Source organism: Pleurodeles waltl, chromosome 12 (genome assembly GCF_031143425.1).
Source record: "Pleurodeles waltl isolate 20211129_DDA chromosome 12, aPleWal1.hap1.20221129, whole genome shotgun sequence".
Taxonomy (NCBI): Eukaryota; Metazoa; Chordata; class Amphibia; order Caudata; family Salamandridae; genus Pleurodeles; species Pleurodeles waltl.
Window position 1 is genome coordinate 304,035,630 of NC_090451.1, and position 22,897 is coordinate 304,058,526.

The 22,897-nt window shown below is 41.7% G+C and overlaps 1 protein-coding gene across 7 annotated transcripts in view; it reads right to left on the reverse strand.

Moving 5' to 3' along the window:
* Positions 1-22,897, reverse strand: part of FTO (FTO alpha-ketoglutarate dependent dioxygenase) — a 1,516,554-nt gene that overhangs the window by 965,096 nt on the left and 528,561 nt on the right. For all 7 annotated transcript variants that reach the window (XR_011199794.1, XM_069216312.1, XM_069216308.1 and 4 more), the window contains one exon: positions 14,001-14,120. Coding sequence is in view for 6 of the 7 variants with exons in the window: in XM_069216312.1 (XP_069072413.1) it covers positions 14,001-14,120 (120 nt within the window). In the remaining variant the exon portion in view is untranslated. The remainder of the gene's footprint in view (positions 1-14,000; positions 14,121-22,897) is intronic.

Genomic DNA, 22,897 nt, shown 5'->3' on the forward strand with positions numbered 1-22,897 from the left:
TGAAATGCAGTTTATAAATTGCTCTTCATAGGTGGTCAGATATTTGATTCTGGAGAGCATCTTTTTTTTTTTATTGGTGAGGTTATTGATCTTTAAAGGATGTTCAGTGGCTGAGTGGAAGTTTATGTTACCAATTTCTAGGAATGATTATTTCTCAAGGGCTTGCAGCAGTTTCATTGAAGGAACGGGTTATCTTTAAAAAATGGGTTATGTGATGTGGTGTACTGGATTGTTTCTGCATGGGGCCCTAATAAGTCAAGTGAGATGGATAGCTTTGTTACTGCATTCTGGGGTCGACATGATCAGATATTAATACTTAGGAACAGGTCTGTTTGGGCGGGAGATGTTAAGGCATGTAGGCTGAGTAAAATAGAGTTAGAGAGATTAGACTAATAAGGGAATCTAAAATGTAGTGAAATTAAAAGTCTCAACAATATGAAAAATATGGCTCCTGTACATATTAGAGAACTGCCCAATAGAAAATTCCAAAGAAATCCATTAATCCAAAATGGCTGCTGTTTAGATCCTAGAGCTTTTTCTTTCAGGGAAGGGCTACCAATTCGTACTCTACTACTTACGTTGCCCATCAAGTCTGCTCATTATGGCACTACAGAACTTTACGTTATAAAAGTGAAATTAATTTAAATCACTGTTGTCTATAGAGGTGGTAGGTTCACACTTCTCATAAATATGAACGTCTTAGAAAGTTAAGGAGTTATGTAACCTTAATTTATGCCAAACTTGCTTTGTGCATGACATCAGACATCAGACTACAAATGAAATCACAAGCCTTTACCAATTACATCATTACATTATGGATATATTGAAAGCACTAAATACTACATAAAGATCATAAACCGGTGAAATACAAAGTTTTTCAAAGATATTAGAGACATAAGAAAATTAAATATGGGACAGATACTTTCTCGTGATAAGACTTCTGAAAGCCCACTCGTATTTGCATGAATAATATGTATAACTGGTTTGTCACAGGTCACCCTAAACTCCAGATTTATAGCTTTGTCTTTATGCTGTGAAAAATAGGGCTACCAGTAGCAAATGTCAATACAATCAATTTATTGAACTTGAACGAACAAAGGGCCTATTTGTTTTTGCCGAATTTTAAATCAGGCCACACCAGATGCAAGCAGCAAGTGCTTCAATGGCTAAGCCAATTGCCTTAATAAAAGAAAAACCTTATTATTACGTTAAGTTATAGCTTTTATATTTTACTATGAATTGTTATTGGCATGACCTCCACAGTTCAGGATGTTAAAACTGTTTATTAAATCTAAAAGAGGATAATACCTGGGTTTGCTTGAATAGACTCTAATTTGGACACTAATTAGTTCTATTTATTTCCAAATATGCGCTGCATGGTATTTTACATTCCTGCTTGACAAGGTTAATCTCAAAACAAGAATATTTCCTTGACATGGCGAGCATGAGGTATAGCAACATTTTAACATTCTCCTAAAATCTGTCAATCTTATTAATTTAATTTAAGATTGGGGGAGGTACAAACTAAAGGAAACAAAAGGGTAAATGATTTTGACATTATTTTAAAGGTAAACTAATTAATAACGAAAGAACTAAAATTCACAGCACTCACAACTTATCTGGCAACAGGACAACACAAAAACATGCTTCTTTCTGTATTCAATTTCAAATTTATTGAAATTTGAAAAATAAATTGAACACAAATTTAAAAGTAAATATAGAACCAAACACAGTGAGTCCTATAAAAATTGGCATATCAAGAACCACTTCAAATAGTGCAATGGTGCTGGAATTGCAGCATTCCAGGTTCATACCAGAAGGGCATGATGGTTAGCGGACAACAAAGCCGCCTCTCAGCAGGGCCAGAAAGGGTTAAAAATAGAAAGTGCTATGCACTGCTTCACTCAGATGTTCCTGCAGATATTGTCACTGGATGTATCCTCAGCAGACTTCTATTCAGCACCTCTGTCTTTCAGTACAAAGCTCCAGGCTGTAATGGCTGCAGGAAACACAGGTCTCCTTTTTTCTGCCGCGCAGTATCTGTGTGTGAAATTCTCTAAAGGGGTTTAAGTATTTACCCTGAACACTATCAGACGGTTTCTAAAATTTTCCTTATCCTGTTGCAAAAAACACTTCAAAGGGAATCAAACACACATCTTTGTACTCTCTCTGCGTGCATTCGCTTTTCGGAGCTTACGTCTTGACCGCCTCCGAAGGTTAAATGTACCTTGTTGTCGGAGGAAAAAACTGGCTATGTGCACAAACACATTTATAAATTCCTGCATTGGAATCACTGAAAATCTTCAATACTAACATTGATGTTTTAGAATTTTGTAAAAGTCACTAAAGGAGTTCAACAGCATTTCTTGAAAAGAGCAGTCCATACTTTTATAGTATTTTGTAATGCCTATCTTTAAAGCAAATAGTCTTACAAGTTAACAAGAGGGGACATAGTGTTGCAATTCTTAAACATACCTATGCTCACTGCAACATAGTGTTGTAATCTTCCACCATCTTACTAGGAAAAAACCTCATCGAGCAATCCCCTTTTTTTTTTTTTTTTAACCACTGGGTTTACAAAGCAGCCAGATAAAGTGAGATGAAACATGAACGAAAAGTAAGTAAAGTGATGCCCTCTTCCTAGACACTTATATAAACAAGCATTTGCAATGCAATGGGTCTTGCGTTTGCTCGAGTTAGACCTATTAGTGTTGTATATTCCTACCTGGACTTTTCTTGCCACATAAATTGAAAATGTAAATTAAAACAGTTGACATAAGCAAGTCAGTTCAAAGCACCAGGGCCGCCATGAGCGTAAGCTCGAAGGAGAGACACGAAAATAAATAAGTGTTTGCTTGCAGTCAAACATATGGGCAAACGTGCAATTATCCATATAACTGGGTTGATGGCCAAGGCGGTAAACAAACTGGAGGGACAAAAGTAAAATATTTACCAATGATAATAAAGGATTTTTGAAAGGCAAGTCCCCGAACGAGTGAAAGTGATGGGGGTGAGTGGGCATGGTTAAAAGCCCACATAGATGCCAACACATCAGAAAAGCAGCGCTTGCACGCTGCTACGCTCGACATAAAAAGTCAAATAGACACGATAATCTGGATTTCAATACGCGTTTTCATCCCCACACACATTCAAAATGTATAATTTTGAGCCAGTGAACAGATTTCAACACTGTCAAAAACATCTAAACACAAATGGTGTCACTGAATGTAAAATGGCAGCTATAAAGATAAACGCACAACTCCTATTTAACTTCTGTAGCGCCCCCCTTTCCCATGCAAGAATGCAATTAAAAAAATCTCCCACTCCAGTCCATATTTCTGCAAGATTATATGTCTTGCGTTGTCGACTCCTGCCAAATTCCTCTATAAAAGGGTGGGATTAAACAGGTCCTACCCTCCCTAATGTCATTATATATGTTGCGATTTTAAACTGAAATGAAATTGATACGTTTTAATAATCCTAGCCTTGGCTCCTGCTCACGAAAGTCAATACAGGTTATTAGAGCCAAATGTCCAATAAATACATTACTGCTTTGTTAAATGGACTGTCCTGACAGGAAGCTCAATTTATACAGTTCAACAGGCCAGTGTGTTGCCTCACAAAACACAAGCAAAGAAAGAAATGCAGAGCAGAAAAATGACCTGAGAGTGTCAATCATTTACAGTAGAAACACAAAGTGAGGTGCATCGACTACCATCACAAAACGTATCGCGATTATCGTCATTTCTTCAAGGTCACATTAAAAATATACCTCCGACTCCCTAACTAGACGCTACGCTTTGCATGCTCTTTAAATCTGCCATGCCTTGGCCTTTAGCATTTCCGTACGCAAAAATAAATGTCAGTTTTTCAAGGGTTGCATGATATCAGACCCTGGGAGACTCAATATCTGCCGAATCTTCTAGAAGCTACAGCAAGGCTGCTTCACAATACACAAGACCTGGGCTTCTCATGTCCCGCTCTACCCAGAAATCCAGGCCTGTCTCTTTCAAATGGTAACACACTCTCGGAATTCGGATCCCACCTCTCCTGATATTTATACAGACACTGCATTAATCCTGGGTGACTGTTTTTTTTCAAAAGAGAAATAAATGCAAATATCTATAAAGGTTTCAAGTGTTTTTTTGGGAAGCGATAGCGTGGCAAGGGAAGCAAGGCAAAAGAGAACAAAAAACAATTTCCATTTAACAGCACTTAAATTCACAGGAAAAAATTCTTAGAAAGGGGTGGAGGAGGTTATGGCTATTTTATCGGAATGTCATTCAAATGAAAGGTTCCATATTTACATCACAAGAGTCCAGCGCCAGCAAAACCATCTCCAGGGATAAAAATGTCAGGAATAAACAGTAAGATAAAACTATTCAAAGCTCAATGCAAAGGGAGAAGAAAGGGACAGAATAAAAGAAAAAAAGGAAGCACCCCTGAGGTTTGGGGTGATTTTACTAAACTTCTTTTTAACACATATTTTAATGTCAAATGTAAATTAAATGCAGCACGCGACATCAGCACAACTCAGAGGGCAGCAGTGATTCCTGTGAGAATTGAGAGGTGAGGAAGAATTTAAGAAATGCTAAGTTTGTGCAAGCAAGCAACAACACCCAACAGTGGCCACTGTTGTGTTCCAGGGAATCATACCAACTCAACACAATGGGTACCTGTACAAATCTTACCCCGGGTGCAACTTAGTCAGTATGAGAAAACAAAAATCTTTCTGTCATTTCCAATAAAGCATTCAACCAACACTGCTAGGCCTTAGACTTTACATCATGACAAACTACTGCCTAACTACATAGTGTCTACATCGCCAAAAGCGGTTTCGAGGTGCTACTCAGTTTTTGAGACCAAGGTATGTAAACCTTTACTCTACCAGTAAATTTGATGAAGAACACAGTCAGAGGATCTAACAATCTACATTCCACACCCTCTTTGCAGTACATGAAGGACTTGAGTGGAATCTTCAGAGGTCAACAATAAAAACAGTGGCATGACTTTCATAAGTGCAGCAGGTGCAGTGGCATTGCACTTAATGGCCCAGTGACCCCAATTAAGAATATCTTTTACCACCTAACTGAGCGTTTTTATTGGTTGCATTAGTGCCCAATGTACCCTTACTAAACTACTCCCTGAAAAGGGACACTGTGACTTTAGACACAGGGCACAAGGTTTCGTATCCAAGCCTCCTGACCCCAGACACCCTATGCGCCAACCATGCGCCTCAACAAAGTCTGGGGTGCTCAGAGGCAAGCTAACCCTCAGGATTACGCAGTGCACACAAAGCCTATATGTTTATTAACATTTTGTACATCTGAATGAAAATGTACTTTTCCCACTAAAAACTGTGGGCGTCTCTTATGATAGGCTAACTACATAGAGGTTTATTTTAAACCTCGGACTGCATCAACAATCAGGCACATAACCAATCAGATGACACGTCGGTAAAAGTAAGTGGAGTGCGACACCGTAAAATTCGGCTGTAGGCCATGTGCTCTTTGCTTGAAATCTCAAGCACAAGATCTCTGGCTTTTTGGGATGTAAACATCTTCTAAAAGCTATTCTGCATGTTACTTTGCTGTACTTTACTGGGCCATTTTCTGAGTTGGTCCTGGCAGGGTGGTTTGCTTTGTTAGCTGGCTTTTGACGTTCTATATTTGGTTTTCTTAGTTACTGGCGTTTCCTGTCTTGATGTCCAGGGCTCATCAGCCACAGTGACGAATACCAGGTTTGGAATCTGCCTCACTGGTTGACGCTTTGAAGGATATACAGTTATGGGACAAAGAAGCAAGGAGAGGCTGTGGTGGATGTGAATATTTACAGAAAATTGTATGCTTTTCTCCACATGCTTTGGTGCAATAACAGTAATCAACATGCTGTTTTTTGAAGTGTTGAAATGCAACTGACCAACAGTGTCTTTTTATAAGTTTTGTAGAGCACCTCATAACTTCTTACTGTTGCCTTGGGGAGATACGAGGGAGGGTGCCATATCAAAGGTAGGTGTCTGGAAGTACTAAAAAGACTTTATGCAATTAGGCATTTCAGCCTACATTGTAATCTGAGCTGGAGCGGGCAGACGCCTCACTGAGGTTTGCAGCTAATGAATTTTACATACCAGTGATTCTAGTGGACACAGTTTCTGGCATGTTGTTCAATGAGATTTCTGGGGAAAATATGTGGTGATCTGTAGATAACAACTTCGAATGCAAGCAATGGTGACCGAATTTTCCAACCTTCTCAGGTTAGTAAATTGAATACCATTAAATTGGGGATATATATATATATATATATATATATATATATATATGGATATGAGTGATAGAGAGTGTGTGTGTGAGTGTGTGTGTGTGTGTGTGTCACACATCAGGGAAAATAAACATTCAAATATGGCCTAATAGGCTATTCAGAGCAAATGCACTGTTAAACATGTATTCGCACATTTATTACTCCAGTGCCATGGTCAAATTTGAATGTATTGCCACAGTAACGAAACAAGTCGCCTAATAGTTATGCCATCTCTGAAAATGATTTTACTTTGCAGCAAAAATGTAACCCCGTATATCCACATTTTGGCTTTTCTTGTGTTTTAAACAATTACACATGACAAAATGGCTTGGCATACCAGCATATAGGGAGATAAGTCGAGTATAATAATGCTGTTAGCACTGTTGATGACAGGCGTGCATAATGCTTCACTCAAAGCTTCGCATCTCGTGGGGCCATCGATCCTCCCACATGCATAAGTGATAAGTAGCATATTACTCTTTATACATCTCCATTTATACTATATACTAATATAGAGCAGGTTATTATAAACATTGTAGACTTCCAATGATACTACTAGGAAACGTTTCGTTTATTACTATTACATTTTCGTCTGAGTCACAGGAGGCTTACAGTGTCGAGAATCTGCTTGCATTTAAGTAGTAACATTTCCATAGGTCTTTCTTTCCAATGGACCTATAATGTCAAAAACCAACATTCTCAAACTCGACCCATTGAAACTGGTCAGCTGGAATTTCCAGCAAGGAAAATGCGAGCATAAAACATTAATTTTCCCCAAAAACCTTTTTAAATCAGGGTCGTCGAGGAACCCCTTATGTGTGTATGTGTTTTTTCCCGTTAATATGAGATATAGCCTGTGTCGTAGCCAATTGTTCTTAGTTGTAACAGTGGCTAAGCACGGGCAATAAAACTTGCCATATCACATTGTAACTGTGTTTCTGGCAAAAACGTAATGTTTCTTTTCACATTTTTTAAAACATTTGTTTTCAAGAATTAGAGTCTGGCCGAGGGCTACACACCTGCACTAAAACGTAGAACACTTTTTTTCTTGGAGAGACACAAGTGTGTCATAGCATTTTTCAACCTGTAGCACTTGGAAGCACAAGTCCAGTGGCAACAGCGGCTACAATTTCTATATGTCTATTTTGAAAGCTTTGTAATAAGGTGCTGGCGTTTGTGAAGCTCTCATCTTAAATGCACGCTCGCTAAGCGCTGGAATGTGCACTGCCACGCAGCTCTGGGGCGCGCGTGGCCCTGTTACCGAGCAGGGGAGCGGCGGTGTAGTGTTGGTGGAGGAGTGCGCAGACGCTGGGCGACCTGTGCGCGTGGGAGCGCGCGCGTCTGGCTTGTCTAAAGGCTCGTCCTTTCGCTGTGACCTTGTGGCAGAGGAAGGCTCGGCGCTGGACAGGTTGCTAGCGTGTACAGCGTACTGATCATGGACAGAGGGGGGAGCCAGGCCCCTCATTGGCACTCAGAAACCGCAAACATGATTATAGTGTTAGTCGGGTCAAAGTTGGGGCTTTCTTCCCCAGAACTTAACAGCTAACCGATCTGCAAAACGCAGATATCATAATTGATGCGTTGTTAGCCGGGGAAGAGCAGACCCTAACTGCTGTCCTGGCGCCCCCATTTCATAAATCATGTGACCTTGCACAAATAGTTAATCTCACCGTGTCGCAGCTCATTTACCTGCGGGATTTGGGGGCTTCGACAAACAAGTTAAACCCCATAAAGTTTCAGAATAAATGCTTACTACAAACGCACGCAGTTTAGACATATTTTGAAATGTAGAAAATCTGTAAAACACTTCGCAATAACATTTTGGTTTTACCTGAATCGGCCACGCCTGCAGAAGCACGATATTAGCTAACAATGTAAGAATAATCACGCTTTAGACATTTGTTTGCCCACAAATAGTAGTGGGAAATATACTGATTTTTCTTCGTCGTCTAAAACAACATCATTTTTTCAGTTATCCGCGACCAGGCACTTTAAGGATCGCTTTTACCAATATGCCTAATTATGCAAATGCCGTATGTACACTAAAACACAGCAGTTGTTTTATGTTAAATTGCTATTGAATTTGTTAACCCACAATTAATTTCCTGTGTTACTGAATGTAGAATACGGTTTACTTGAAGCAAAAGGGATAATTCGACAGTTTATATTACATTTCAAAGCAGCCTCCGAGCTCTTACTGTCTTTCTCCCCGTGGATAACACGAAAGAGCAACAGTGCCCCCTAGTGCAGATTTAAGAAAACATTCTAGGACAAGAACCGCGCATCCAAAATAGGACCTGACCAGCATTAAGGCAATTCGCCAGTGATTATTACTTACCACAATAAGTTTACTATACTATAATTAATGGTGCATCCCCACATAGTTGTACCAATTTTACATATGTAAGCCAGCAAAGGAACGAGTCCAGTAAAATGAATACATGAAGAAAAAAGTGTGCCTTTTAAATTCGCATCTCTGCCCTTTATTGCGACATGAAAACAGAATAATTGGTTGTGCAATTTCCACAATTATATGGTCGGTGAACACACACGGTGTGGTATATTTAGAAATATTTCTTACCTGGAAACCAGAGAATTTGAATCCTAGTCGCGATTTACACAGTAAACCAAAAATATGTAATTCTTGACAAATCAATATATATCTCAGAGCGTGAAAATATAAATATGCTGAATGATGAAATATTAAAAACTACTAGTCCCAATCACATATTCCCAACAGCCCCGCACCTAAACAAGCACACACACATTTGCCCTCCACAGACTATTTCAGGTACAGCACACAGGTTGAAATGTTTCCCCTAAGAAAGTGTCTAGAAAAACAAAAAATAATTTGTCAAGTAAAACTGAAGAATTTTGAAACCATTCTTCCTGGTGTTACACAATTTGCAGCTTCATAGATCCAAATTAGTTGTCCAGCATAGTGACTTCTGACTTTAATCCATATCTAGCTGGTTGTGTGGGACTGTATGCAGTGGCAGCTACTGCAAATGTAAAGTGGTGGGGTGGGCTTAGGAGTGTTAGGGGAATAAGAATAAAAAATAAACATTTACCTGCCACTCCGGTCCTGTTGGTCTCAGTGCTCCTCATCCTCCCAGCAGTCACTGGGGCGCAAAGCACAGGCTCTTAATCCAGACGCTGCTCTCATGCTATTACCTAGCACATCAATTAAATTCAATTAGCTTTTGTAAAGTGCAACTACTCACCCATAAGGGTCTCAAGGCGCTGTGGAGGTTCGGTCCTCTGTGAGTCAGTCTAAGAGCCACGTCTTAAGGTCCTTTCTGAATTGAGGTAACAATGGTGACTGCCTGAGGTGTAGAGGAAAGGAGATCTAGCTCTTTGCCACTAGATAGGCGAAGGATCTTCCTCCATCAGAGGTCTTCCGTATGCGGGGTACGGTGGCCAGTGCCTGCTGAGCAGAGCGGAGAGGTCTGGAAGGGGAGTAGAAGGTGATGCAGTGGTTTAGATAGGTAGGTCCTAAGTCGTGGAGAGCCTTGTATACGTTGATCCTTTTCTCGATGGGGAGCCAGTGGAGGTCTTTCAGGTTTTTTGTGATGTGTTCGTGTGATGGGGGAGGCTCAGGATGAGTCTGGCAGAGGCTTTCAGGGTGTGCTGTACTTTCTTCATATTCTTCTGGGTGCTGCTGACATAGAAGGTGTTGCTATAGTCGAGCCTGCTGATGACCAGGGCGTGTGTTACGGTCTTGTGGTCGACGTTTGGGATCCATTTGAAAAATTGCAAGAGAAGGAGTGTGTGGAAACAGGAGGATGCAACAGAGTTGATTTGGCAGGTCATGGCGAGAGATGAATCCAGGACGAAGCTGAGGTTAAGACAGCATGAGAGCAGTGCTGGGATTTTTCAGAGTTCTGAAGGATTTGTCGAAGAAACCAATTGTTGAAATAAAAATAAGGTAAACAGTGTATTCAAGTACAGAAACATTTCTTAAAAAGGTTTACACCTTGTTAGAAATGAGGTCTCTTGTTGGCAGTGATTTGTACCCTGTCCAAGTAGCTTGGCACGAGCAGTCAGACTTCTCTCTGAAACAATGTGTAAAGTGTACACACACACACACACGACATACCTATAATTAGGACGACCGGCCATTGACCGTAATGAAGTGTGTATTTACTATTCTAACACCACTCACGATTTTATAGTAGGGAAGGTTATAAAACGGACCCAGGCAAATATAACTGTACTTTTAGTTTTTTGATACATTCGCTCAAAACTACCTAAACACACTACGGGGACCAGTTCTCATAAGGATAGTGTTTGTCTTGAACTTACAGTGTTTACCAACACTAGGAGGACCAAACCAGTCCTCACAGCATGGGACTCACACACACACACACACACACACACACACACACACACAGACACCTCCAGACCAGTTTAGAAAAATAGCCAATATGTATCTGAATAAAACAAGACCAAAACAACAAAAAAACACAAGTAAAAATAGATCACTTTTTTAAAGATTTCAAAGAGTCTTAATCCATAGCAATCAATGGTTCTATCTTCTTAGCACAAAGTACTGGGATGAGTCAAAAACATAGATGATGCAGGACTCAGGTGAGGTGAGGCATCAAAAGGCAAAGCAATGCATTGGTTCCTTACTGCACGGGAGAGGCGATGCATTGATTCTTTCCTCGCAGGAAAGGTGATGCATCCATTCCCTACTGGCAGGGGAGGTGATGCGTAGATTCCCTCCTTGCAGGAGAGGCGGTGCATTGATTTCCAGTCATGCAGCCTTGGTTCCTTACTGCGGGTGCAGGGTAGATGAGAAATTGAGGCCCTGGGGACAAGATGTGGAAAATCCCGACATGCTGTGTTGATGGAGCCGTGGTGAAACAGATACTGCAACGATTCTTCAACCGCAGGACAGACGTTGCATCGGATTTTCTGCTGTGGTGCAGGGATTTTCTCATTTAGGTCACCAGCTTACACTTCCAAGAACCCAGGGACGGGAGTTGGCATTATTTGGCAAGTCAGGACTCTCAGAAGAAAAGCACAGGCAATGGCAGATGAAGTCTTTGATGTCCCTGAGACTTCTTAACAGGAGGCAAACTCAGTTCCATCCCTTGGAGAACCTTGGAAAGCAGGATGTAGAAAGCAAAGTCCAGTCCTTTCACTCCCAGGACAAAAGCAGCAAACCAGCACAACAAGGCAACAGGCAGAGTGGCAGTCCCTCCTACAGCATTCCAGCTCTTCTTTCTGGCAGAATGTCCTCAGTCCAGAAGTGTTCTCACTCTGTGGGGTCAGATGTCCAGTACTTATACCCATTTCTGCCTTTGAAGTGTGCAAACTTCAAAGATAAGTCTTTGTAGTTCACAAGACCCTGCCTTTCCTGCTCTGGCCCCGGACACACTCCAGGGGGTTATAAACTGCTTTGTGTAAGGACAGGCACAGCCCTATTCAGGTGCAAGTGTCAGCTCCTCCCACCACTCTAGCTCAGGAAGACCTATCAAGATATGCAGGGCACACCTCAGCTCCCTTTGTTTGACTGTCTAGAGTGAATTAAAAAACAGCCCAACTTTTATCCTGACCCAGACGTGTATTCCACAGCCAGGCAGAGGCACAGAATGGTTAAGCAAGAAACTGCCAATTTTCTAAAATTGGCATTTTCAAATTTACAATTCAAAAACCAACTTCACCAAAAGATGTATTTTTAAATTGTGAGTTCGGAGACCCCAAACTCCACACCTCTATCTGCTCCCAATGGGAAATTACACTCAAATCTATTTCAAGGCAATACCCATGTTACTCTATGGGAGAGATTGTCCTTGCAATAGTGAAAACCGAATTTAGCAGTTTTTCACTATCGGGACATGTAAACACACCAGTACACGTCTTAAGTTTTAAATACACTGCACCCTGCCCATGGGGCTGCCTTGGGCCTACCTTAGAGGTGCCTTACATGTAGTAAAAGGGAAGGTTTGGGCCTGGCATGTGGCTGCACTTGTCAGGTCGAACTGGCAGTGCAAAACTGCACACACAGACACTGCAGTGATAGGTCTGGGACATGTTTACAGGTCTGCACCTGTGGGTGGCACAATCAGTGCTGCAGGCCCATTAGCAGCATTTGATTTACAGGCCCTGAGCACACATGGTGGTCTATACTAGGGACTCACTAGTAAATCAGATATGCCAAACATGGATAACCCAATCACCAATACTTGTTTGAGAGCCCTTGCACTTTAGCACTGGCCAGCACTGCTAAAGTGCCAAGACTCCTAAAGCCAGAAAAAACGAAAGTCAGCACAAAATCAAAAACAGGATATCGGAAGCCAAAAAAGACAGGGGAAACTGCAGAAAGGACCATTTCCAACACACCTGTAACTTTTTGCAGAGAAGGCTGATCCACAATGTTAATTCACCATTGCGCCCATTATATTGTTTAGGACTGACAAATGTACGTGTCGTGCATTTTGGTAAAAAGTCCACAGTACTAAGAGTCAATTATCAAGCAGTGGTGTAACATGTTATTTCACTATGTGCAGACCATGTATCATCTGATAATGAATGCTTTAATATTTGTCTGTGTTGGTACTCAGTGTACTTTTAGAGACATGGCTGAGCACACTTGTTTGTCCTGACATGACACTGAAAGGAAGGCGCCTTAACCTCTCATTACTGGTGCAGTAAGCAACTGGTGACGAACCATAAGATGCACATGAGCTTCACAATGTATCTTGTAAGGTTGCAGTTGTTGAGAGTGGTCCAGCGAAAACATACGTGTGACCCTCCCACCTCCCCCCCCCAAAATAACGTTAAAGTGTAGAGCAAAAAATTGGAACAGGCTGGCCCTTAAAAGATTCCAAACACAAAAAAGGTGGCTTTGACTCGATTACCAATCAGTCTGTGGGAAATAAGTGGCCTAATAAGCTTGCAGTTACAACTGGAGCCACTCCAGTGCATCTCTACAGCGTACTGCTAAATGTTGTCTAAGATGGCGAGCTCACAACCCGTAAGCTAGCCTCTCCCCTGTAAGTTTGAGAGGATATAGCCTCTTATAGATCAAGTGAGGGGTCTCAGACACTAGTAGGTCTAGTTTGCGGCTGTTAGCTGGCTAAGCAATATTTGGGATAGCACAAATGATGTATGTGCATGACTGCTGACTTCTCATGTGGATTTAGTAATACGCAGCAGTTGGTTTTCTGGCAGCCCCAGACAGACTGCTTTGGCTCACTTGTAGGGTTTACTTTAGTACTTGCTTGATTTCAGTTCTGGGGGATGTGGTTTTGGTGCAACACTAAATAAGCACACCCTGCTCTCTGGTTTGTGAAGCGCAAGGGTCTCCTGCATAGGAACTCGGGTAAGAACTGCAATTTACAATTAATATTATTTTGCTCCGTTGCCTTCTTAGATGCTGTAGGATGAAACAAACGTCAGTGAAATGAGATTGGAAATTATTTTTAATTAAACACATTTTTTTCGAACTTAACTGCACCTTTTACAGGGACCAGCTATTCAATCCCTAAAAGCAGGTGAGCACATTTTTAAAGAGGGGACGCATTTTACACATATTAGTCGACGCAATCTAACCCAAAAGGACTCTTGTGCTCTTGAGTTGCCTTAACACGTCAACTGTACGTTTTATTGATAACAGCAAAGCCTTCCTGCTTTCTTCATTAGGTGAAAAGGTGACTTGTGTTCAGTTAGCGCGCTGCCAAGTCAGCACTTACCATCATTTCCATGTCCTTCCACATCTCTTCCAGCCGTGCCATTGGTGCGTGCCACCAGTCAGTGCATTTTTGATAGCGGCTGCCCTGGAACCAAAACTGCCTCAGCCACTCAAATTCTACCTGCAAATCAGATAGAACTTTGAGAAAGATGTACAAGAAACCTAATAAAGGTGTGCATACAACATCAAATTTTGTGGTGAGATTTTAAAGGTAAATACTCACTCCATTTAAGGCATTTCTACATGACTCTTATAACATTAAATGAAAAGTTACTATAAAAATATAACAGTAAATATTCTGCTCATGAGAAGACCAAAGGAAAAAGGCAGTTTTGCTTAGGGTGTTTATAATCAACTGCGATGTTTGGGAACTCAGGGAGCAGTTTTCAGGGGGTTAAATGGTTATCAGCATGATGGACAAGGTGGTGGTAAATCATATGCAGAGGAGGGGCACCGCCTACATTATTGATCCAATCACCATCTGCCACAGTATGGCTACCGCCGCAAAATGAAGTGTCTAGCGGTACTGGAAGGGATGGAGCTTCTGTGGATGGACACAAGAAAACGTCAACACTAGACTGTCACTGGACCATGGTGCTGATATCTGTATTCCTGTTGATGGCATTGGGGGTACCCTGCTACAAGATGGCGATGCAACCTATTCTGGTATAAAACCGACTCTTCCTTCTACTCAAACCTGTCCCCACCAGTGCCAAGGTTTCATTGAGAGCCAGAGTGTCTAAGGTGTAGTTTAGGAGTGAGATCCAGGTTCAGGAAACGGCATCAAATTTTAATGAATTTAACCATGCTAAAAATATATGATGCCTAATGTTAATGACAGCCCATCTTTGAGGACAAAAGGCCGATTTCTTGCAGAGCATAAGCAGCTCGCCGTCTTGGGTCAATATCATTTTTACAAAACTCAGAGAATCTAAGACGTCACCTCATGGCCATTAAATCGGGGGTCCTGTATATAACAAAATAAGAGGAGAACAAGTTATCGCAGTATTGTGTACTGTATATTCATACTCGAATGTATTTTGTATTTAGTTGCACTAACAAAGGAACTCTTTCCTTACTAAAAAGTACAATTATGTAACTAAAGAGAAAAATATAGTATTTTCACTTTCCACTTGAGCACGTCTTGCGCAGCACCTGCAGAAGGCCTGTGACCTACTCTTTGATTCTGTGAATCTGACAATTTACTCAGGAAAAATGTATATACATTAGATGAAGCTTTTAATATGACAAACAAGCATAATTTATGTATGACTAAGTTACTGAAATTTACCCAAGTCGTTGTGAATGCGACCCATGATGTTGACTGCTAGCGTTTTAATTTTCCAGATAAGTTTAGGGTCTTAGCACTCCACACAACACACGCAGTCCTTTTGGGGCATCAATAGAGTATTTTTTGCTCAGGGCTGGATCTCCAAATCTACAAGCAGTTGACAGGAGTGGACAGAGCATCTCAAGCAGCCCTGCTGGATGTGCTACCTTAACTGGATGTCTCGCAAGAGGTGCTATCAACTGTGATCACGGGCTGTCTAAAAGTTTTGTGATGGGATAGCACTTATTTCCAAGGTAAACTGGAGGGTGGGTTTGCAGCACAGAAGGTGTACTGCTAATCACAGCTTTGGAATCACGATTTATAGTTAGTGAACTGAATAAGGGTGAATGTTAACACCTGTAGACAAGCGGTCCTGATCCAGCGGGGTGGAGAGAGGTGGGAGGGGGATGAGGGGTCAGCCCCAAAGGCTTTAATGCAGCTCGCCCTTGGCCCTTCCGATGACCGCCAGACTGAATTAAAGGAAAGTCTCCACCTGACCATACAAATAACTCTCCAAAGAGCGAGGCTCTTGGAAGCCAAATAAATGGTCCAAGGGTAGGGAAAGTGATGGTGGTGGGTGGGGTGGCGTGCATGAAACCGGCAGTGAGAAGGAGGATGGGCATCACGGGGGATTGGATTGAAATTCAAAGACGTTAAGATTTAAAGATAGGACTTCACAGAAATGCAATTGAAAGTCAAAGCAAGGTTTCAAAGATTAAGCTTCCAAGTAAAGCTAGTTGGCAAGTTTTGAAAAGCCCAATTTAGCATACCTGCCAGCTATCATTTAGGTGATACAGGTTAATACAAAGATTGCTCTGAAAAAGAGCTGCTTATTGAGCCCTGGAACTACAGAGAATGTTTATTGTTTATTTAACAAAGCAAAAATTTAGAGCAAAAGCCAGTTCCTTTCTTCTCTTCCTTTCTGCCTCCTGCCTCAAAGGTACCGCAGAGCCCAAGCCCCTCTATTGTGGTCAAGGTGCAGGATCAACATTGACTCAAGCACTGATTGCTGCAAAATCATTAAGTCATTTCATTCATCTTAATACCGCGATTTTTTTGTGTGTGTGTTTTTCTTTTTATGTAATATACAGTTGTCAGCCGTTAGGATACAGTAATTTATCTTCATAATGGTAGTTATGTTTCATACACGGCCGCTCTAATCCTCAGCTGCCACCACAAAGAATTATCTGTTGTTTATCCTTATTACACTCTCACGAGGCAGACAAAGACACCTGTGAAGGTGCAACACTCAAGGAAAAGGCTCCAGATACCCAACCTGAGAAGACTTACTTTCAAACATAAACACAGCCACTGCAAGACCCAGGCTAAGGTTTAAGGGGACATGCACTTAGCCCGTGTTGAAAACCCGAAGCCGACCAGGAGCAAAGCTGTTTGAACAAAGCGAAACATGTTGACAACGGTGAAACAATGTGGCGGCTAAACTGCCGGCAGGATCAGAACACAGAAAACTAAGCGGCTTCAAACAATCTGAGGTGGAGAACATGCAGAGAGCTCAACTTTCTGGGAGTGTGCAGGTGTCAACAACGCGTTCACAGAACACAAAGAAAAAAATAACACATGTCCTTCTTAATAAGGTTCAAGTGCGACATATTGATCTTAGCGCACTGGTCTGTCAACAGAGGATCAGGGCCTGCTTTTGTCAGGAAGGTGCAGCTTTCTCGCAGAATGATGCAATGTGCCAGCCATGTCAATCTTGCAAAAGAAAAAACATTGAGTGGCCACAAAAGCAAACAGTACGGTTAACTCAGGTTCATACAACCCAATTGATATGCGCAAGGAGGAACTGGGCCCTGTAGCAGGATAGTGCCTTTGGTCATACTAACCACAGGAGCACAAGGCAACAGGCCATGTCAAATCTAAATAGGTTCATGGACTACATAAGGTCAGCAATGAGTCACAGGTATGTGTGTGTGAGGCTGTAAACCGAGTCACACTTGAGGAAAGGAATGCAGGGCATGGGGACAACAATTATTATTTCTCGGTTAGGAGACATACTGGCACTTTATTGAAGCTGGTATAAAAAGAATGTTAACTTCTGATGATGAGTTTTTTTTGGTTGATACCCCAGGAAAGGCTGAAAGATGGTTTAGAAAAGTTGGAATAGTATTATTGGTCATGAAAATTTATATTCAATACATTCTTATTATAACGGTCTCCTAAGACACACTTTACATTAACTGACACCTAGCACCAAAACAGGCACAATACTCTAATGCTGCTTCAGTGTGCTCTACTTCCACCACGCCGTGATTTCAAGTATTCATACAGCAACAGGAGTTAAAGGGCTCAGACTGGAAGGATACAAATCCTTCCTCCATAAATGCTGTGAAAGACAAAATCTGGTCTCTTCGTTTGGCATAAGAGTCCCATCACCAACGAAGTCCATCTAGAACTGATGTGCCCACACTTTTAACCATGCACAAGCTCACACTCATTACAATGCTATGGAATCTCAACCTCTCCTTCGCCTACAAGTAAACAACACAAACATGTCTAAAGTTCAACAGCAGCCAGAAAACGTTCAGCTGTCTCAGTAAAGCCCATGAAACACTAGACGTGCCAGTTTGCATCAGTGCCTTGAACTAAGTGACTTAGAGACTTATGATATTCTTTTTGACCACTGTTACTTACTAAAAAACTCCTTCCAAGCACAAACTGTCATCCCCTTTGTCCCAACAGCAGAAAACAAGAGGTCTACCCACCCAGAGTGATGCAAGTAGGCCTTACAAGTCAACAATGTCATACATGAGCTACAATCCTTTTCAGACAGCTCAGGAAATCGGTGACTTCTATAGCCACAGAACTCCACAGTGTATAGATGGGCACCTTAACCCATGCCAGCCAGGGCTAGACAAACATGTTACATTGTACTACAGCACCCAAGAGTACCAATACAAAGATCTACCAGAGCACAGCAGTCAACAGCCATCACACACAAAAAAAGAAAAAAGAAGTAACAGAAAGAAAAAACCTGGCATAAACAAACTGGTTTTCCCAGTTAGGGTCCAAATCAAACTGAAGATCTTGTGCCTCACCTGCAGGAAACCAGGTTGGATTTGGTATAAGGCCCTGTGCGTCAGGCAGCAGAGCATGAAGATTGTCTGCTTTCTAATAGGCAACCAATGCAATGTTTTTAGTATGGGAGTATGGGCGACTAAGCTGGTAAATTACAAATTAGCCAAGCAGCAGTATCCTGCACGACTTGTAGTTTGGCCAGCAATGTGTCATTAGCTGTTATCAGCAGTGCGTTCCCATAATCCAGGCAACTAGTTATAAGAGCATAGGCAATGGTTTTCCTAGAGGTGGGAGGGAGCCAGGGAAATACTTTTTTTTAGTAGCCTCATTGGGGCAAAGCATGTGCCGCATGTAGCATTAACTTGATCTCTCATGGATAGTGTTTGATCTATTTTTACACCCAGATTTCTCACCACTTGCTTAGGAGATGGGGCTGGGCCAAGGTCAGAGGGCTGACAGTCAGCTGACCAGAGCTCATGAGCTTTGACAAGCAGCACAATCTCGGATTTCTCACTGTTCAGTTGGAGACAACTCAAGTCAGCAATTCCCCTCATCCAGTGCGCTAATTGGTCTTTCAGCTTGCCTGAATCAGGACTGAAAGAGACGAGAAGTTGAGTGTCTTCCACATGACACGATCTCCACACCGCAAGATCTCACAGTTTGTGGCAGAAGTGCTACGTGGATATTGAATAGTGTTGCACTCAGGCACGAACCCTGGGGGATCCCTTTGTTGGGAACCATCTCTCTTCATTTAAAAGGACCCAGACAAACATGATGGGTGCATCTATCAAGGACGTTCCTGAGCCAGAGTAGCGCTCTGCCATAGATATACCTGCGTATATATAGTCTGCGGATAAGGATGGAGTGGGAGACCATGTCATACGCTGAAGACAGATCTAGTAATAATAACAATGAAAAATAAAAATGAGTACACACAATTCAAGGTGAAATCATGCACTAAGGGCACACACACTGGCACTAGATGTACAAAATGAGTAGATAAAGGCTGTTATGTCACACAGATGCTAGAAATGGAACAGATCAGATCACTTGAAATGGGCTTTTAAATTGTGCTACCAAGGTACACGACAGGTGCAGCTTCAGGACAGAGTATTTTTAAATTACAACGAAAGGATGAAAGATAATATATAAAATGCAAGATGTGTGACACATACTTAGTGTTTACTTTTGCTTGCTCAAGGTATTTTTAATAAAGCACACACGGTCCCACCATGCCCAGACATTTCTAACACACCCACAGGGTTTAAGCCACGAGTCCTCATTCTCCCGGTACATCCAAGTCTCACCTCCACAGCATTAATTCCAATTAAATTATAATTCATGGCACAATTATAAAGCGGCAACGTCTAAAGAAGAAGGAGGAGAAAAGTCCCCACTCATCAAAAGACCTTTCATCAGGAGACACAAATAAGAAGACAAAAAGGGAAAACCTGTAGTCAAAAACCAGAACCTCACGTGAAGCCAAGGATGAGGAATGCCCTGACAACTGCTGCTAAACTAAAGGCTTGAAGCTAAGATAGAGGCCTCTACAACACAAGAGGATTCTTAATAAACAAAAGGCTCAATTAGTCTTTAGCACCCCATTTTGCAAAGAACATAGAAACAGACGTCTGAACCTATCTCAGACCTGAAAACAGCTATGTCTGCAGAAGGTTCCATGATATGAAACAGCAGAGGACCCTGAGAAAACCGACCTAGAGATTTGAAGACAATGAGACATAAGGCAGCAAAAAACTGTCAAGAATGCATATGCTTATTACCGCACATGACTGGTCAATCCCCTAGAGGGCATAAACAACACATGCCATAGGGTGACAAGGGGGTTAAAAAATGGGTGAGCCCAAAATCAGGTCAGTGTCGTGTTTCCAAGACCTCTTAGCAAACTGAATAAAATAATAATTGGTCACAAAGTGAGTCCCAGCCGAACAACGTCAATTAAAAAACTGAAAATGGGAACCAAAGGTCCCCACTTGCTAACCTATAGTAAAGGGAAACAGTCAGAAAGGGTTGCAGTCTTTGCAGCAGTTGACCATTTTGCATGTCTGCATGCATTGCCATGGCATTTTCCAGAAGAAACATTTCTAGAGAAAGGGCCACATCCATACAAGATGGTAGACATGGCAGAATCCATAACATTAGACAACAAGCTATTATTTAGGGAGTCACAAAATGTTGCATTGTTAAAGAGGAGATTGAGGACACCCCCACTGGAGCTGCCATATGTAGAGTGGATGCTGGAAGGATTGTTGTGCCTAGTTCAAGTCTTCAGTTTAATGAGATAATTGGACAAGAAAGCAAAGATAGAGCCCCTGATGGGTTATAACAGAGGCATCAAGGTGGCAAGGGCATGAAGACCTTTGCAGGCCACTGAACCTGACTCAAGGTGGAGCAGGTGAAGGTGAGCAAAAGGGGCTGTTTCTCACAAGCCTAGATCAAACAAAGGAGCCTTAGCAGGAAGGAAACTTTGTGTCCCTTTGCGTAAGGGAAGCCTAGCAGGAAGGACCTCAAGCAGCCCAGAGAAGCATTCTGGTACTTGCCATGGAATGCCAGGGGCAATACCATCACCGATTACCAGCAGGTAACTTGTACTGATGAACCAATGCAAAATTCAGCAAACATTTTATCAACCTATAAACTTAAAAAGTTATCTCTTTTGATGCTAAAGGAAAAATTACCAAGATCGAGGATCAAGGGAGCAAGCAGGAGGACAGATGGAAATGTATCTTCTCAAGTTCTTTGAGGACATTTCATCTTTAATTACCAGTAAGGAAGACATTTTCATGTTTGGCTATTGCTCTCAATTAATTGAAACATATATGTAAAATAGGTTTTCGATACACCCAGAGAAATATGACTCTCACATCATGCTATTGGTTGTTTCACGTATCATTCCACATTCCAGGAAGTGCTTCTACTGTAATGATTGACTGACTTATTTTACATCTGCAAAACACACTCACACTCGTCACAGTATTTTTCACATTCAATTCTTTATCACTCATGTATATTATAGAGACAGCAATCCGTTTTTGCTACTTTAGTCCTAATGCTAGCAAAGCTATACATTAGGGTATAATTGAAAAAGAGCATTTGTTCATACAATGTATGTAAAAAGTGTTTGTAAAAGCTTGTTTTTATGTTTTGGCACACTGAAGCCAGACCTTCTGGCTTTGCCAACGCTTGCTATTAAGGTGAATTTCAGCAGTCCTTGTAGGAGGTGCAGATTAAAACGTTGTTGATTCCTTAAGCTCGTGTGGACCTTCACCCAGCGTATCTGGTTGGCATCATGCCACTTACTTCAGAAGCCCGGTGATCAACAGGCAACTCCATCACTTTACTTTCAAGCCAGCACACTTCCTGTTTCTTCAATAAAGCAGGGAAGGCTGCAAGTTTAGCATCCACAAATACCAGCAGCATCACATCTTTAGCTGTCCTTTAAACAATGATTAGAGGAGAGTTTTTATGTTTTGAGTCAATACAAGACGTGAAAGGCCAACAGCTTTGCTTGACATTTTGTGCGCTTCTGCTCCTCAGTAAATTATTTAAAAGTATTGGTTATTAAATGCCAGCTGTGTAGGTGATCCATATTCCCTTTCTTTGGTACCAGACGGACACCAACTGTGCTGTTCCTGCCACACTGATGTGCTAACACACACATTAACCTTGCATTGACTGCGCACAGAGCACTCTACTCATCGGCGACCCGTGAGCCGAGGTACGGCGAGCCTTTCAATTTAACCGACAGAGATCTTCATACAATCTTCAGTCTAAAATATTTCAGTCACAAAACAGTCAGAGCGTTTGTCCAGGCACGAGAGATTTCCTGGACAACTGTCAATAGTGACATCTGCTTACATGTATGACAGACAGCTCATACATGAACATGAATGATAGCTCCCATGAATGCCACTTCCCTGAATAAGTGTGCATGGCTGCTTGCCTGAATGACAGTTTGCATGACCGCTTACCTGAATGACAGCCGATATGACTGTTGTGGGTTCATTTTACACTCTACTTGGGCACATATATTTTAGCTTAGCCCTGCACCCTGTGCCCTTTCACCTATATATGCGCTCTGATTTCATTTATTCAGTTTAATTCATTTTTAGTTAGCCTGTAACTCCATAATTCTGTGAAAGCGTTATTATTCCATGCAGGACATTTCACCATGTACCTATGTCCAAGGCTGACAAGAACATAACATGATAATCCAGCTAGCAATTGTCGCCAGAACAGTATGTAAACAGTCCTACACTTAGGCACATGCCCACCCTTTTCACGGAACAGAAATGTTTCTAATAAAAACCCTGTACAGGTCAAGGGACAACAGGGACGGCGTTCTGGGCAGGATTCCATCCACACTGCATGCCATTTTCATTGCTGACCTAGCCCTGTCTCTACAACAAACCCAGAGGGTGGAGAGCAGAACCCTATCTCCCAGATAATGGGGGTGGGCGTTCCTCTCATTCTCTCGCTTAGGAGTTAAAGGTTAGGTAGAATTCATCTATGTA